At 46.6% G+C, this 18,582-nt stretch overlaps 1 protein-coding gene across 6 annotated transcripts in view; it reads right to left on the bottom strand.

The window, feature by feature from the left end:
• Positions 1 to 2,385: 2,385 nt before the first annotated feature.
• Positions 2,386 to 18,582, bottom strand: part of NVL (nuclear VCP like) — a 99,732-nt gene continuing 83,535 nt past the window's right edge. For all 6 annotated transcript variants that reach the window (XR_014304285.1, XM_082704507.1, XM_082704504.1 and 3 more), the window contains 4 exons: positions 15,181 to 15,257; positions 12,870 to 12,958; positions 10,661 to 10,731; positions 2,386 to 2,675 (listed from right to left, as the gene is read on the bottom strand). Coding sequence is in view for 5 of the 6 variants with exons in the window: in XM_082704507.1 (XP_082560633.1) it covers positions 2,631 to 2,675; positions 10,661 to 10,731; positions 12,870 to 12,958; positions 15,181 to 15,257 (282 nt within the window). In the remaining variant the exon portion in view is untranslated. The remainder of the gene's footprint in view (positions 2,676 to 10,660; positions 10,732 to 12,869; positions 12,959 to 15,180; positions 15,258 to 18,582) is intronic.

Raw genomic sequence — 18,582 nt, 5'->3', positions numbered from 1 at the left:
CGGCTACTTTGTTCTTATTTTTTTTATTTTTAAAGATTTTATTTACTTATTTGTTAGAGTGTGAGAGAGCGCACAGGCAGGCAGAGTGGAAGGCAGAGGCAGAGGCAGAAGCAGGCTCCCCGTGGAGCGAGGAGCCCGACATGGGACTTGATCCCAAGACACTGGGATCATGACCTGAGCCAAAGGCAGCCGCTTAACCAACTGAGCCACCCAGGCGTCCCAACAGTTACTTTGTTCTTATTCCGAGTGCCGCGGAGGCAGGAAGGGGTCTGGGCGCCGCGTGGAGAACGTGGGTCTCGCGCTTGAGGAGGATCCCATGTGGGCGCCACCGGCCACATCAGCACGAAACTCGGCCCACGCACAAGCAGAGGGAGCGATGAGGCAAAGCTTCTCAGGAAGTGGTATTTCAGGCCCCGGACGCCCTGCACTGGGTGGGTCGGGACACAGGAGGTGCTCCAGGGGGTGGGGGCCTCCCCAGCAGAGGCTCTGAGAACAATGAGCTTCCCTGGAATGAGTGCACATCAGTCAGGGCTGGGGTGGGGAGACAGGGCAGGCGCTGAGGGTGGGCTGATGTCACAGCACGAAGGTCCGTGTATAATTAGACTAATGAGTTCGGGCTGAGAACCGAACCCCAGGAGAACTGACTAGAGGCTGACAGGAGCTCAAGGTGAGGCTGCTGGGGTTAAGGTCCAGCTGGAGGGAGCTGTGCAGAGGAAAGGGGCCTCTGGCAGGGAGGTCAGTCACAGCAAAGCATGTATGGGCCGGGTTTATGGGTTTATTAGCACCTGCGAACCCAAACATCATGCTTCTTCATGAGTGGCGTGTCTGTGAACATGCTCAAGAGTTAGCACATGGTCATGAGGAGGAAAGCCGGTGAGGGGTCAGCGCTGGGGCCCACGGTAGTGCAGACTGGTTGGGTCCGGTCTCTGCTGGCTGCAACACCCACCCCCCACAGCCCTGCAAGACTCCTCAAGGCCCCGAGTCTTAGCCCTTTGCTCTTCCTCATGGAGGCTGGATCTTGAGGTCAGGCCTGAGGGACCCGACCCTCTGTCTCCATGTCATTTAGGAGTGTTTTGGAAAGGCGGCCCTGGCTTCAGTGTCTGCGAGACTGGAACGGGAGGCCCAGCAGACCCCGGTCAATAAGGAAAGGTAATGGCAGCGCGAGGCTGAGCCCTTGAGGCCAAGGGAAGGGGAGTTTGCAGAAACACGTCTGTGTAACAGAGACCTGACCGCCGCTCAGAACTGAACACCCTTCAAGGCTTGAGCTCGGGTGACCAGGAGGAAGAGCAAGTACTGGGACGGAGGGAAGAGAAGCTAATGATCTCTGCTGGAAACTTCATCTGCTGGAGCTTCTCCATTTTGGGCGGCGGCGGTGGGGGGATTTTATTTATTTAAGAGAGAGAGAGAGAGAGCCAGCAAGCAGGGGCAGGGAGAGGGAGAAGCAGGCTCCCCGCTGAGCAGGGAGCATGATGTGGGGCTCGAGCCCAGGACCCTGGAATCACCACCTGAGCCGAAACCAAGAGTCACCCAGGCGCCCCCACTGATTCTTCTTCAAAGTAGCACAAACATTTCCTTAGCGTGAGGTGGAGTGCGGAATGGAAGGAAAAGAAGGCAGGTGCCCCATATCTGCAGTGACATCACGCCGCAAGCAGCACAGCGAATGAGCGATGATAGCGAACAGAGACGCGGCCCTTGCGAACGCTGCAGGGACTTGTCCCAGGCAAGGGAGGGGCTCCCAACCGGCCAGACCCAGGGCAACCTGAGAGTCGCATGTTCCACAAGGAAGGGAGTCGCTCATGGTTTCCAGAAGAGCCACGTGTGAGCAGCCCAGCAGGACCACCCTCCCACGGGATCACAGGGACTGCGTCAGGAGCGGGACAAACCCCGACGGCACCACCAGACAGGACGCAGTGAGAACACAGCACACTTCGTCAAAGTCCTGCCACAGTTGCGTAACCACGGTCGCGTACCTGGGGTGGGTCTATGAGGATACCACTGACAAACTGCTGATGGCTTTCTACAAAGTAACTGGCCCAGAACCTTCCAGAGAGTCAGAAGTCAGGAGACGGGAAGTGCTCCAACTTTGAGGGAACGGGAGCGAAACAGGAACAGACTGAACAGCTCACTCCTGGCCCTTCTGTCAAAAGGACGACCTGGGGCAGCTGGAGAGAAAGGCCTGGCGGAGCTGGGGGGCCACGGGACGGCCACGTCTCACAGCTGGTTTCCTGAGTGTGACGGCTGGCTATCGGGGGAGCCTGGGGCGCGGGAGACGTACATCATAGTGTTTGGGGGTGACCGGGCCTCGAGCAGGCAACTTACACTCAGATGGCTTAGGGCAAAGTTCTTTTTACTGTGATCGCAACTCTGCTGAAGTACACTCGAGACTGTTTTCAAAATTTTATTTAAAAAAAGTCATCAGTTTAGTTTAACAGTTAAACATCTTTCTTGTTAAAGAGAAGGGAGGGTGTTCCCGCGCCCAGCTAGCCAGACGGAAAGAGTCTTCGGCTCCAACAGGCCACATCACTCCGGGAGTAACACGCTCACAAGGGACGCCCTCTGCATCAGGTGGCAAGCGGGCAGCTCGGCCGGCTGGACACACTGACCTGCTCCAGGGCCCGCTGCCGCCGGGGTCACCGGCTGAGGGACCGCTGCAGAGCTTCATACATCACCTGGTCCTGAGAACAGAGGACAAGACAGAGCTCGTGAGTGTGACAGGGGCCGATATGCGTCCCCCAAATGCGCATGCTGATATCTTCCCCCAGGACCGCACAGTAACCGTGACTGGAGGTCAGGTGTTCAGGGAGGCCGTGAATTTGTAAGGAACCCCCCCACGATGGGCTCTAAGCCAGCGGGACCAGTGTTTCTGCAGGAAGGCGGATGAAGAACAGACAGGCCCGGGGAGGCCTTGGGAGTGGCCTCGGGAGAAGCCAGTCCTGCCGGCACCGTGATGAGGGACGACACCGTGATAGGGACGCCCCCCAGTCCCTCTACCTGCAGCTCTGTGGAGTGTGCCCAGCCTGCCACGGGACCTGGGAGGCCGACTCCCCCAGCTGCCCCCACATCAGTGCCCGTCTTTCTGTCACTGGTGTGGGGACCAGCATGATGGACTGTTTGTAGAAGTTATGTATTAGGGTCAGGTCATGGCCCATTATCACAGCGTTTTAGTTACTGAGGCTTCTGGAAAACAGATCAGTGTTGTTAGCCGCCCCCACTCCCAGCTTGGTCTTCCTGCAGCTTTCCTGCTGCTGCAGTCTGCTTGGTTTTCCACAGCAACTTTCAGTCGCACCATCTGGTCCCCAGCACAAATTAAGCAGGAATTAAAAAGACCACGGAGTAGAGCCATTTACACGATTTCGAACAGCAACAAATGGCCTTAGCATGGCATGTGCCGACCAGCCCAGGGCCCCGTGCTAGAGGCACAGCCGCGTTCCCGACGTCTGGCGGACACCGAGACACTCGCACAAGCGGCCACGATGAGGTCTGTCCCACACGTATGAGGTCTGTCCGGTGTTCAGAGGGGACTTTACGGCCACTAGCTTTTATCCTGGCCACAATCCTGGGTCAGGCAGAGAAAGGCAAACTCTTCTGTTTGTTCTCTCTGCGAGAAGTCAGACCCTGACTAGAGGGCGTTTCCCATTCACTAGGGAAACCCATTTCCTGGACTGTACTTAATGTTCACCTCCGGTCTGAAAGACGGATTAGAAAAAAAAAATCTAAGTAACTTGTTTTAGTGATTTTTCAAGTACCTGTCAAACAGTTTCAAAGGTGAACATAAAGTAGGAATTAGTGAAATGATGAATTAACTCTGAAATAGGGTAAAACAGTCCCTCTGTACATCAGTTTCAGTGCCGAATAATCTACAGTAAAGACATTTTAAGCACCCCTACATTATAACCAGGTTAGAGCAATCCCTTTCTTTCTTTCCTTTTTTTTTTAAAGATTTTATTTATTTTTTGAAAGGGGGGAATCACAAGTAGGCAGAGAGGCAGGCAGAGAGAGAGGAGGAAGCAGGCTCCCTGCTGAGCAGAGAGTACGATGGGTGCAATCCCAGGACCCTGAGATCATGACCTGTGCTGACGGCAGATGCTTAACGACTGAGCCACCCAGGCACCTGTTTAGTTTTTAATTTTTCAAAACTTTTTGTTTTTTAAGTAATCTCTACATCCAGCGTGGGGCTGGAACTCACAGCCCAAAGATCAAGAGTCACACGTTCCACCAATTGAACCAGCTGTGCTCCCCTCAGTATTTACTTTTCTTTTTCTTTTTTTTTTTTAAATTAAAATTTTTTATTTTTTAGATTTTATTTATTTATTTGACAGAGAGAAATCACAAGTAGATGGAGAGGCAGGCAGAGAGAGAGAGAGGGAAGCAGGCTCCCTGCCGAGCAGAGAGCCCGATGGGGGACTCGATCCCAGGACGCTGAGATCATGACCTGAGCCGAAGGCAGCGGTTCAACCCACTGAGCCACCCAGGCACCCAGTATTTACTTTTCTTGACTAGGTAAGACCTTCATATGGTGCAAAGTTCAATAAAGATAAAAAGGCCCCAAGGGAAGCTAGTCTCCTCCCCGCCCAACAGCTGTCACTAGTTTTGTAAGTAATTGTTTCATGAGAACCAGTGGGAGTGTGGGGCTTCACCTTGATGCCCTGCCTTATTTTTAAAAGATCAAATTAATAATCAGCTTGGTCGTCTGCTTTATTTAATATTTATTCAAAATTCATAAGATGCCTACTTCCCCAGGGGAAGTTATAGCTTCTTATTCGCTAAGTTTTTCAGAAATCAAATATTTAGAGATTTACGATCTCCCAAACTATGAAGACTACACTAGTACTAAGTCTCACTAGGACATCCGCAGAGGCTTTGATAACGTCTGGCATGACAGGTGCAGATGTCTTTAATAAAATCAGTCACACTGCCTCTGTCATGTAGTTGGTCCCTTCCATGTAGCAAAAGCTACATGGAAGCCCCGTTCTAACACTGATGGGATCTAGTGCCCAGGTCAATACGTGTTCTATGTGTAGTAGCCTGTCCCCTGCAATTTTTCTGTGAGTCCAGCACAGAGCCTGGCACGCATACAGCAGGGACTCGACACACGTAACGAGTCGGATTGTAGGTAACCCATTAAAACACAGCTGGGGGGCACCTGGTGGCTCAGTGGGTTAAGCCTCTGCCTTCGGCTCAGGTCATGATCTCAGGGTTCTTGGATCGAGCCCCGCATCAGGCTCTCTGCTCAGCAGAGAGCCTGCTTCCTCCTCTCTCTTTGCCTGCCTCTCTGCCTACTTGTGATCTTGATCTGTCAAATAAATTAAAAACAAAACAAAACAAAACAAACACAGCTGGAAACTCTGACTTGAGGAGCTGTTCTCCTGGGACTGTCCATGGGGTGGAAATAATCTGGGAAATGAACCATCTACTCCTGGGTGTGGAGAAGAAAAAGTTAGAGCTGGGGGCAGCAGGTGTGAAAAACACGCCGCCAGTGAGCAAATGAACAGGAGAGTTGCTCTGGGGTGGTTTAACAGAGGAAGTAAAGAACAAAATCCGGCTTGTCCGTCTGAGTGAGGTTTCCTTCCTGACGGTGGAACGATGCCAGAGCGAGCAGCATGACGAGACTGTACTGGGAGATAATAAATACCTGGGAAAGTAACCTCAAGGTCTCAACATGGACAGTAGCTGGGGGGCCTCAAGTCTCCAGTGCACAGGGAACCGGCACAGGGAATGACACTGCTCTGTGATGCACGCGCGGCCGGGACGCTCGCCTCTGGATTTGGGAGAAGCCGCTGGCAGAGGGTCCTGGCTTTTGTGTCAGGGATCTGTCCTCACAGATTGCAGCCTGTCAGGTCCTCTTGGGACCAAACAGGACACAGCCACTCACTAGCAGTGAGGACGGGCAGGGATCTTCAGTGGAGCCCGAGGGCCTCGCCCTGCCCGAGTGAGAGTCGGCCGAGGATGGACAGCTGGTGAGGACAGACAGCCGGAAAGGACAGCCGGAGAGGAGTGTCTGCTCGCTGCCGACACCTCCACCCTGAACCAGTTACCAACGGTTTACTGGGCCAGGTGACACATTTCTGCATTGGGTCTCTAAGTGAAGAGTGTGCTGAGTATTTGAGAACTATGAAGGCCCACTCGGTAGACCTCGAGACAGGACTTCTGTCTTCTTAGACGTCTCATTAATCCCATGTTAACTCACTTCAAAGCAACTGCCATTTTGGTAAGAAGGTCCGAGAGGCTAAAATGTGTGTTCCTTGTACAGTAAACAAAATCTAGCGATTTTCTTTCAGCAGGAAGACCCCAAACCCCAAACCCCAAACCCACCACTACCATGTCAGTTAACCTGAGTCACCAACATCTTATTTACAGATTTTCATTCTAAGCCTTGAAGGCGTGACCAAACTCCATGGCCCCTCACAGCCCAGCCTGGCCAGAGCATCTAATTTCCTAATTGGCCACACTGACTGGTTCTGGCACGGGATCTTAACCTGGGCTGGACTGACCCCAGGGTTCCCTGAGACTCTCCCGTTAGAGCCTGTGGGGAACTCTCTTGCTGGGAGAAGTCTGAGCCTCCCACCTTCCCCCAGGAAAGGAAGCAATGAGGTTTGGCAGCCAGCATGCCTAGAGCCATCTGTGCTCTCAAGATCCTTGTTAAGTGGAACAATGAACTGTTGTTGTTTTTTAAACTCAAGATGCATCATTTTATTTTATTTATTTGAGAGAGAGAGATCACGCGAGCACAAGGGTATGAGGAGGGGGAGAGGCAAGCCCCACTTCTGGGGCTTCGATCGCAGGACCCCAGGATCATGACCTGAGATGAAGGCAGATGCTTAACCAACTGAGCCACCCAGGTACCTCCAAACAACTCTGTTTCCCCTACTCACATGAGTTGGAGTTGGGTTTCTGTCCTTTACAACTAAGAGCCCTAATTACAAAAGCAAAAAGAAGTGGCTTATCAATGAGCTACTCAGATTCACATCCCAAATAGTGCCACACCTTTCAACCCTGCCTGTGCCTCTAATTTCAACTGCACTATCCTCAACCAGAAGGAAGAGGTTCTTTACCACAGTTCTCAACTGGGAAGGATCAGGAAAAAAAGGAATGAGAAGGATCCGAGAACCCCCCCCAAAAAGCACAATACACATTGGTGTCAGATTCACCTGCAAAAGTGTGCAAAGGAGATAAAGTAAAGGTTTAACCCTTAACTGTTGTAGCTGCTTGGATGAGAACATAGCCAAATTTTGAAATCAGGTCAAGTGATTTTTGAACTTTGTACGACACATTTGTAGCCTCTGTAATAAAGTCACTCAAGCAACAAACATGAGAACTTTTCAAAATACAGCAGTTTCTAAAAAACTGATCTTTTTGGAGATAAAGAAAGAGAGTGATAAATGAGCTATCCAAGGTCAATAGATAAAAACTAACTGAATTTCTATATATTAGCAACAGTTAGAAAACAAGATGTAAAAAAAAAAAAAAATCCATAAATAACAAAAAAGTATAAATTACTTGGGAATAAATTTGATGAAAGATGGTAAAATATTTACCATGAAAGTTCACATTACTGGGTAAATCCTGTGGATCTAAGAAGTGAAATGTATTAAAAAGTGAATAAATTTAACTGAGAGAAATTAAACAAATCTAATTAAATGGACAGATGTACAAAGTTCATGAAGTGAAAAACTTTCAAGCGCTGTTCTCATAACTGATCTAGATTCAGTCCAATTCCAAATCGCAGCAGGCTTCTTGTGCAGGAATTGATAAGCTGATTATAAACTTTATGTGGACATGAAAAGGGTTTAAGATATTTTTAAAAACTGAGGGGAGATAAAGAGGACAAATTTGGAGAGCTTATACCTGATCCCACGACTTACAGATCTATGGTCATCAAGACAGTGGCAAAAAAGATACCGTAGCATTAAGACAGATGTAGTCAGATCCAGAAACGGATCCACGCCTCTACGAACAACTGGTTTTCAGAGAGGGGGTGGTGACTCCATAGGGAAGTCTTCTCAACAGAGTCACAGCAAGTTGGAGCCACATGGAAACATGGAACCATGGCCCCCACCTCCCCTCCCATCAAACTAAAATATTAATTTGAGATGGATCACAAGGCTCCATGTAAAAGCTAAAAAGTATGACATGTATAGAAAAAAGCAAAGGTGAGAATCTTTGTGAACCTGAAATTGCCAAGATTTCTCCCGACAGAACGCACAAGCCATATACACAGGAGCCAGGTGGGCCCTCATCTGGATTCAAGGATCCTGCTCTCCAGAAGGTGCTTTTAGATGACAGAAAGGTGAGCAGCAGATTTGGAGAGAATGTCCTCCGCATGCACATCTGAATAAGTAAGAATCTGTGCACGTTTATAGCAAGGAGAGATACAAGTCTAGTGCTTTTAAGATCGAAGCACGAGGACAGGACAGCAGAACTCCAAACAGCTCACAGGTACGTGAAACTTTGCTGGGTGTCCTACCATTCGGAGATGCTCATGGAGAGCACATGAGATACCAGTTTCTATGCCGCTTAATGCTGTGAAAGGACTATGACACTGGGGGACTCAGCGGCTCCCCAAGGAAGGGTCTGGAGCCCTGGCCATGCCGCCCCAGCTGCACACCAGGGAGAAGTGCAAGCCAGCACACTACTCTCACACACACATTACTCATGAAAGCCCCACATACCCCAGGAGCACCAAGTGTCCCCCAGCAGAGGAAACGAGAAGGAGCCATGCTATATTCTTATCCTGGAAAACTGCTCAGGTAGAAATGGGCGACACATAACAGGGATGGAACCCAGAAGCCTCCACTGAGCAGAGCAGCCGGACTGGGGAGCTCATGCCATGGGGTGGGATGCAGCCCACAGACAGGTCAGATCTGCAATCACGGGCAGTGCTGTCAGCATTGGCCACAGAGGGGCCACAAGGAACTTCGGAAGGGATGGAATGTCCTAGACACTGACGGAGATCACAGAACTGTGTGTGCGCGGGTGCTTGGGTAGCTCAGATGGTTAAGTGTCTGCCTTTGGTTCAGGTCATGATCCTGTGGTCCTGGGATTGAGTCCCACATCAGGCTCCCTTCTCAGTGGGGAGTCTGCTTCTCCCTCTGCCTCTATCTCTTCTGTCTCTCATGAATACATAAATAATATCTTAAAAAAAAAAAAAACTTGTGTGTGTGCACTACCGTGTGGATACATTTGTACTAAGCACAGTGAGGCTAGGGGAGGAGCCGCATCCACATGTCCTCTCAGTCCTGACAAGCCCGGGGCTCCAGCTGCGGGTGAGGAACAATTTCAACTAAAACCATGTTTTTGATGACGAAGCCTTCTGGAGGACACTAACATCATGAATCTCTTGTCCGTCAAAACGAGGAGTACCGGTCTGCCAAACTATTATCGATTTTAATGAGTAAGACAGGGTTGTTGTTTTTTTTTTTAATTTTCTAATTTTTAAAAAATGATTCTTATTTATTTATTTATTTTTAAAATTTTATTTATTTATTTGACAGAGAGAGATCACAAGTAGGCCGAGAGGCAGGCAGAGAGAGAGGAAGGGAAGCAGGCTCCCTGCTGGGCAGAGATCCCAGAACCCTGAGATCATGACCTGAGCTGAAGGCAGAGGCTTTAACCCTCTGAGCCACCCAGGCGCCCTAGGCGCCTCACAAGACTGGGTTTTACTTGAAGATGCTCAGCAGAACAGACCTGTTTCCTCTGGGATACAAAAACACCTGAGAGGTAAAGGCAGACCACTGCTTCCAGCTACGGCGGAGAACTGAGTCTGGGTACAGCAGACTCTTCTCAGGCCGAATCAGAACCACCACCAGCCCCGACCAATTAACCAGCTTCTGTGGTTAGCATAATGGGGGGAGGGCGCCTGGCCAGCTCACTCAGTACAGTCTGAGATTCTTATCTCGGGGTTGTGAATTCGAACCCCGTTTTGGGAGCAGAGATTAACTAAAAATAAAATCTTTAAAAAAAAAATAAAAGTGGTACAGCAGTCACCTCACTTAGAAGGTTCAGAGCAAATTTTGAGACACCAAACAGGGCAGCCCACCTCCCATAACTCCTTGGACTTTGACTCCAAGGTTTTCAATCAGTAATTATCATCAGAAATACCAGGCCTGGGATAATAAATGCCTAATGATTTAAAGGGAGTTTTAGTCCATCAGGAAGCAGGTTCTCGCGGCTAACGCGCATTACATTTCCAGGAGCCCCGAAACAAGGCAGCCAGGTGAACGAGCTTTATCACAGCGGTGCCCAAGTTAGGCGTTTCAGAGGGCTGGACGCACCCCCGCAGCTCTGTGTGGCATTGGCTGTCCTTGTTACCACCAAAGGAGTTCTTGTGTTTAACCCTTCTCTGACCTTACTGGGAGGACATCTGTACCCGCCTGAAATGTGTGGGTGAGTCCCGTGTGCCAACGAGGAAGTCTGGCTCCAGGCAGGTAAGAGTCTTGGGAAGGGTGGAGCAGGTCAGGGGACACGTGGACCAAAGAGACTAAAAATCCTCAGATGGTGGACAGACCCACATGCGTCACCCTCTCTCGGCTTCAGACTTTCAAGAAACACACAAAACTACAGTCTCAAGAATGCTCCCATAAAGACATTTATTTTCCTTGTTTCCATAAGCTCACAATCTCCATTCTAGTTCTTCTCTACACATATTAAGAGCATTTCTTACCTTTTTTGATATAGAAGATTTCACTTTCTTGAAAGCTTCTTCAAAGTGCTTCTGACTGACCTTGAGTTCACCTGGGGAGCAAATCACAGACACATCTGGGTGGGGGGAGCACTAATAGCAACTGACAAGCAGATTCTCCTGAGACACTGACTTGCAAGAGGTCAAGGGAAGAGGGACGAGATAGTGATCACACTGGGTCTGTTCTGTCGTTCAGACCGGAACACCCTGCTTATCAGATGTTTTGGGACATATTTTCAATTTCATTTAATTTACACACACCTAACCATATTTAATTTTAAATAAATGCTTAAGTTTTATATCAGTGTCCATTGTAGTGCAAAATTTTTTCCTTCAGTAATTGAAACAGTTTACTTTGGGACAAATTATATAAAAAAGTACTTTGTTCATCTTTAATTAGAGTCCCTGTTTTCATTACCCGCCCCCTTTATTGAGAGATCACTGACATATAACCTGGAAGTTTAAGGTGGGTGACTATTGTGACGATTTCAGACGTTGTTATAAAGTCACAAATGTTAGCTGGCACCTACATCCCTCACACGATTGTGTGTGTGTGTGTGTGTGTGTGTGTGTGTGTGTGTGTATAACTTCTAAGATCGACTCTTTCAAGATCTATCTTTCTAAGATCTATCGTTCAAGTATATAATCCTTATTGTTAAATAGGCCTCATGCAATACATCTGACCCCCGGAATGTGCTCATTTTATGTCAGGAAGTCTCATCCTCTAACCATCATCCCCCCATGCTTACCAGGTTTCAATGCAGGACACCGCAGAGAGACTATCACTCTTACACTATCACGCTTTGAAGGCCCCTCTTTGCACTAACGCCTTAATTTAATGACGATGTTTGATGAAGAAGAGCCAAAATTGTTCCTTTTTAAGATAATACAAATAATTTAACTGGGAGTGGAAAGTAATATTCTATAGCTATTTAAGAGTGCATATGGATGTAACCAGATGCCAGATGCTGTTACAGCGTTATGTCATAATATCTATTAGATACAGAGATACTATCCCAACACTGGATCAGAAGGGGCTCTCCTTCTATATAAGGTTGTGCCATTATGTAAGTAAGGGAAATCAAATAACTACATTTTGAACAAGGCTTGGTTTAGAATGTTCCTGAAACAGCTTGCACGATGACGATTAAAACTGAATATAAAAATATTAGGATACCGTATTTACCTAAAAAAAAAAAATAGAATAAAATGTGTAGTTAAACACGTCAGGTGGAAGGTGAACAGCGTAAGGATTTCGGTGAGGAAGATATCAACACTAAGTCCCTAGAGGACAGGTAACTAGTAATGCAAACTGCAGCAGAGCACAGATGTCAGAATTTGCTGCATGATTACACATGAATATCCAAACAGCCAACAGACTCTGCTCTCAAGTGCTTGAGAGCAAAACACCATAGACTCTGCTCTCAAGTAGCACTTACACAATGTTTCTTACAAGATAGTCTAGGTTTGCGAATTTTATCTGTTACTTCCAAGAGATTTTTAAATTTTGTTTAAAAAAAAAACTTTTTAAATTTTTATTGTTTTATTTTAATTCTTAACTTTAATGCAGAATTATAAAGCTCTCTATGGGTGAACTTTTTTTTTTTTTTAAATCATGTAATATAATCTGAATGCCACGGCAACTTGTATTTTTTTTTTCCTGATTCTAAGTCCAGTGGTCTTTTCTTTTTTTTCCATCTCCAAATTTTTATTTAAATTCTAGTTAACATACAGTGTAATGTTGGTTTCAGGAGTAGCATTTAGTGATTCATCACTTACAACCTCCAAGAGGAATCTAAAATAGCTTATAATAAAAGCGATTTGGATAACTGAATCATAACAAAAACACAGGGAAGGGACGTGTGCTGACAGATCTCGGTGGCACAGATGCCGCTGGGAACTAAACCAAAGTTCACCCTGGGATTCTCAGGAACCAAAGACAGAAGGAAGAGGGAGACAGAGAAACCCAGTGGGAATAAAAACAGATGCGTGGACTCTGAGGGGGGAAGAAGAGGCTGAGAAGCCACCAGATGGCTGCCAGACACCATGTGAGGTGAAGCCTACTGGAATGGTCTTGTCAGAGACATGTCAGCTTTCACATCACAGACATGAGACAACGGTCACTTTGTGGGTCAGCAGTGGTGTGAGGTGACAACGACAGGGAACAGAGACATTCCAAAAAGCACCGTACCTGTCTCACCTCCACCCTTCGGTCTTGTCATTTCCTGTCTCAGGGCGCAGATGGACGCTTCCCGAACCAAAGCAGAGAGATCTGCACCCCTGCAGGAGAAGAACTGCTCTTAGTTATTCTACGACAGCACAAAGAATGGAGCCTGACTGCAGTTTCTAGTCAAAAACCACACAGCTTGGGAACAGACTGACCACTAGGGTCAGCAGCAAAAGACCTTTTCAATTTTACTTCAAATATCTCTAGCTTTTAGAAGAAGGGTAATTATGATGGAAACAATGCAAGGAATCATAAACATTCCTGTGCTAACAGCCATAGATACTGAAGTTAACGTAAAAAGTCTACATGAATTGCCCAGTTGATAGAAAGTTACACATTCATCATAAAATCTCCATCCACGGGGCCTGTGCTGCCAGTGTGCTGCCTGTGCACACGCGACCTACCGCCTAGAATAAGCTTACACGAGTCATTTATGGCACCTACTTCAAAAAGGGGAAGCACAAAGGCTAGCAAGTCTTTAATGTCCTGACTCAAGTCTGAGCTGAGTGGACCTGTCATAAATGAATTAAAGCAGGACAGCTAACAAGCCTTTAATTACTTTGTGCTACACTATGCTGACTTAGCACAGTTCCTGAGTTCAACGAGCATTCAACAAGCTCACTGGCATTTCACTACATCACATCTTCAACAGAATCGTGCAGCTCTTTGGGAGAAAGTTTGGACCTGGGGACAAAAACCTAATTTCTAGACATTAAAACTTACTTCATGTATATAATGTTGCCCATCCAACACAATGTAAAACATTAAATGCCCACAGAGCTTAAATTATTAGCTAAATGCAACGTTTCTGTGGTTAGGTATCCAATGGTACCCCTGACCCCTTTGTAAACCTGCACCCTCCTCTGAAGAATCCAGAAGGTGTGGCCCAGGGTAAGTTCTGCCATTAAACTGCCTCTGTGTTTTAGCTCTTCAAGCTGTAAACTACTCACATAAGCCATCCCCCCTGTGTAATAGTTCCTGTAGTTGTACAAGTTTGATCCCAATCGAAGTGGGGGAAGGAGTGCACTGTCCTTAGAGGGAGGGAGGGGCTTCTGCTGACCACCACCACCTGTGACTCTGAGTGTGTCCTGTCGTCAAGACAATCCCTGCCTTCATGCCTGAGCCAAGATAGCTGGACAGAGAAGAGGGTCATGGCCCCGATGCTCATATGTGAAGAAACGAGATAAAATGATGCATCCTGACCACACTCCCTGAGAATGATCATATGGTTTCCAGTGTAATCCTCTTTACAAGAAATGAAGGTCTTCGACTAGAATGGATGTAACCAGATGCCAATATGGTCCCCTGTCGGTCTGGCTGTTGGGATTTAAGTTTACACTGTGGAGTAACAGAGTCCTGAATGTCTCCAATGTGAAAATGTTGTCTCGGGGCATCTGGGAGGCACAGTTGGCTGAGCACTGGACTCTTGTTTCAGCTCAGTTGACAGTCTTAGAGTCATGGGATCGAGCCCATGTCAGGCTCTGCACTAGTGCGGAGTCTGCTTGAGATTCTCTCTCCCTCTGTCCCTTCCCCCCATCACACGCTCTTTCTTTCTCTCACTGAAATAAATTAATTTAAAAAGAGAGAGATAAAGAAAGAAAACATCACCTTACTCGCTTGGCTTTGGAAAGCACATATTTGGCTCTGATCTAGAGGAATATCACGAGCACCAAATATATTAAGGACAACCAAGCAGTAAGGCTTTCAAAGCCAGAGAGGCAGACGTCTCCCTGTTAGTGAAATGAGAGTTTCGTTTTCTTCTCTGTGTACCCAAAGTGGGACAGTTAACCACCTTACTGAACGTAAAGAAAATAACAAAAACCATGACCACACAAACACACGTGCTGCCAGCAGAAACGCTCTTTTCTGGCTGTCACTATGGTTGTACAGGTTAGCAGGTGTGCTGTGAAAATGCCTTCTGAGCCTTGGAGAACAAAACACGCACAGATGACCCTCTTCAGGGCTGAAGCAGGAACACTGAAATGTCTGCTCAGGTCTTCTGGAAGAAGGGATGGACAACAGGCGAAGGCAGCCACAGTAGTCAGGGAAGCTGGGAACCAAGAGTCGATGTGGGAGCACATGCGCCCCAGCACCAGAGCTCCTCAGAGCCTCAAGACGGGTAGTCCCTTCTCTCAGAAGGAAGAGCCAGGCCCGAGCCAGCCACTAACCACCGTGGGCACTCAACAGACACCAAGCTCAACCCTCCCCATAGGACTGCTGTCCCCCATCCTGTCCACAAGATCGAGAGATCAGGACTTGAGATTGAGGTACTCACGAGTAGCAATCACAGCGCAGGTCAGCAGCGAGGGCTTCCAAACTCACGTCTGCACCCAGGGGCGGTCTGGTGCCATTCTAAGAGAGAAAAATCAGTTTTCATGGAGACTTTAAAGATCTGGGCTTTTTCACAGAACAGGTTCTTCATGAACAGTAATAACCGCTTGACTAAATGAATTATCTTTGACTCCTAGACCAGTATTGTGAGATTTCTATATATTTCCAATTTTGAGGGGTGCCTGGGTGGCTTAGTGGGTTAAGCCTCTGCCTTCAGCTTGGGGCGTGATCTGAGGGTCCTGAGATCGAGCCCCACATCGGGCTCTCTGCAGAGCAGCTCTCCCTGCCTCTCTGCCTACTTGTGATCTCTGTCAAATAAATAAATAAATAAAATCTTTTTAAAAAATTCCAATTTTGAGAAACAAGGTTAGGAAGTGGACTCCAATATTCAGAAAGCTAAAGGCAAATGACTGACTGATCTTGTGGAGCTGAGAATCTGTGCAGTTGCAGCAAGAACAGAAACCACCACTTCAACCTTTCTAAAGGGAAGAAACACTTCCTCTGGCCAATTAAATAAGGCAAGTACTTCGAAGCAAGGCTGGCAGGTGAGACGGGAAGAACCTTGAACTTGACCAGGGGAGGATGCCACACACCCTCTGGGCTCCGTGTGTTCCTAGCCCTTGTCTGCAACTCGATCCAGGCCTTGGTGCCACCTCCCCAATGGCTCATATACCAACAGATGCCAGAAAGGACAGACATCAGGACATGTTCGGAATTCCAGCAACATATAGGCATTTGCTTACGCTACAGATGTAATGACATTTTAGTGACTTAAAATCATGACCGAGATAAATGGCAGGTCTGTGAGTTTTTGCTTTATTATTCTTTTTTATAATGTACACATATATTGCATATACTCCTTCCTTTGTAATAAGTATCACTTTAGGAAACAGTTGAAGAAACACACAGAAAGTGAGTGAGTCAAAGGGCTCTTAAACCTCAAGGTTAGGTATTACGCATCAGCATGGTGGGCGCCGCGAGCTGGACCAGACGGCCAGGCGCCACACGCAGACACACAGCGTCCTATCTCTTCCTCCCGGCTGTGCATATTTAACAGCTTCATAAACTCTGCATCTGCTATGACCTGATAAAACGCAAATGTTCATCCAACACGTAGTCAAGAAACAGTTATGGTTCCCACTCAATCCACACTGACCTGGGAAGACATCACGAGGAATAAACTCTGTGGGACCTCAGGCAAACAATCTTGGTGCTCGTTTCTTTTTTCCCTCCCAAGGGTGTAAAACTAGATGGCCAGACTGCATGGACCCTTATAATGTATAATGTTTCCATTTAGTCAGTTAACGTGGGGCACAGGAAGGGGAGGGGTTTGGGGGGCTCGGGAGTGGCGGGAAGGAAGGAGAACAGCTTCTGAGGCTCTGGTGACGATCTCTCTTTTCTTACTGCAGTAAAATTTGCTTAACAAAACTTATTAGTTTAACCATTTTTAACTGTACAGTTTAGTAGCATTAAGTACATTCACAGTGTTGTACAGCCGTTCATGTCTAGAGCTTCTTCCACCTTCCCCAAATGAAATGCTAGACGCAGAGCCACTGGCCTGCCCACTCCCACTGCCTCCAGCCCTGGCAACTAACGCTCTCTGACCATAACTGATAATGTTCTCTTCCTTCATCTGGAGGTTTTGTTTATAGAAACTCAGGCAGCTGAGTATTTAATGACATCTCCACTTCTCTGTATGTGCATTGTACTTCAGTAAAAAGTCTAAAAAGAAGAAATAACATTGGGCCAGGAATTAGGAATTCTGAGTTCTAAAATTCAAATCTACAACTAAATGGACTTTGGGAAGTTCCTAGAACTTTATAATTTATTTTGGTAATAAAACACAGTAAGTGTCTATTTCAAAAACTACAAGAGGAAGGACAGTTTCCAAATTCATTCTGTGAGGCCAGCGTGATCCTGATACCAAAACCAGATAAAGATACCACACAAAAAAAGAGAACTATAGGCCAATATCTCTGAGGAACATAGACGTAAAAATTTTCAACAAAATATGAGCAAACTGAATCCAATAGTACATTAAAAAAGACATTCGCCACCATCAAGTGGGATTTATTCCTGGGATATGAAGGTGATCCAATCTTTGCAAATCAATCACTGTGATACATCACATCAACAAGAGAAAGGATAAAAACCATATGATCCTTTCAATAGGCGCAGGAAAAGCATCTGACAAAGTCCAACATCCATTCATGGTAAAAACCCTCAACAAAGTAGGTTTAGAGGGAACATAACTCAACATAATAAAGGCCATATATGAAAAACCCATGGCTAATATCATCCTAAATGGGGAAAAACTGACCTCTGTGGTCAGGAACAAGACAAGGATGTTCAATCTCACTACTTTTATTCAACATATTATTGTAAGTCCCAGCTGCAGCAGTCAGAAAACAGAAAGGTATAAAAGGCATCTAAATTGGAAAGAAGAAGCAAAACTCAGTATTTGCAGATGACATGATATTCTATGTAGAAAACCCTAAAGACTCCACCAAAAAACTGCTAGAACTGATAAATGAATTCAGTAAAATCAAAGGATACAAAAATCGATGTACAGAAATCTGTTGCATTTCTATACACCAATAGTGAAGCAGCAGAAAGAGAATTAAGAAAACAATCGCATTTATAATTGAACCAAAAAACAGTAAACTACCTAGGAATAAATCTAACCAAAGAGTTGAAAGATTGATACTCTGAAAAAAACACTCATAAAAGAAATTGAAGATGGGGATGTCTGGGTGGTTCAGTTATTAAGCATCTGCCTTCAGCTCAGGTCATGATCCCAGGGTCCTGGGATGGAGTCCCCCATCAGGCACCCTGCTCAGCAGGAAGCCTGCTTCTCCCTCTCCCACTCCCCATGCTTGTGTTCCTTCTTTGGCTGTCTTTCTCTGTCAAATAAATAGATAAAAATCTTAAAAAAAAAAAAAAAGTTGAATACACAAAAAAATGGAGACACTCCATTCTTATGGATCGGGAAAACAAAAAATTTATTTTTTAATTTATTTTTATTTGACAGAGACATAGAGAGAAAGCACAAGTAGGCAAAGCAGCAGGCAGAGGGAGAAGCAGGCTCTCTGCTGAGCAGGGAGCCCGATGTGGGGCTTGATCACAGGACTCCAGGATCATGACCTGAGCTGAAGGCAATCACCCAACCAACTGAGCCACCCAGGCGCCCCTGGGAGAACAAATATTGTTAAAATGTCTCTACAACCCAAAGTAATCTATACATATATTGCAATCCCTATCAAAATACCAACAGCATTTTTCTTTTCTTTTTTTTTTTTTTTAAGATTTTATATATTTATCGGGGGCGGGGGGAGAGAGAGAGCAC

The sequence above is a fragment of the Mustela nivalis genome, assembly GCF_964662115.1.
Source record: "Mustela nivalis genome assembly, chromosome: 16".
NCBI classification, from domain to species: Eukaryota; Metazoa; Chordata; class Mammalia; order Carnivora; family Mustelidae; genus Mustela; species Mustela nivalis.
The sequence above is the reverse complement of the archived record's forward strand: the minus strand, read 5'-3'. Positions and strand labels throughout refer to the sequence as shown.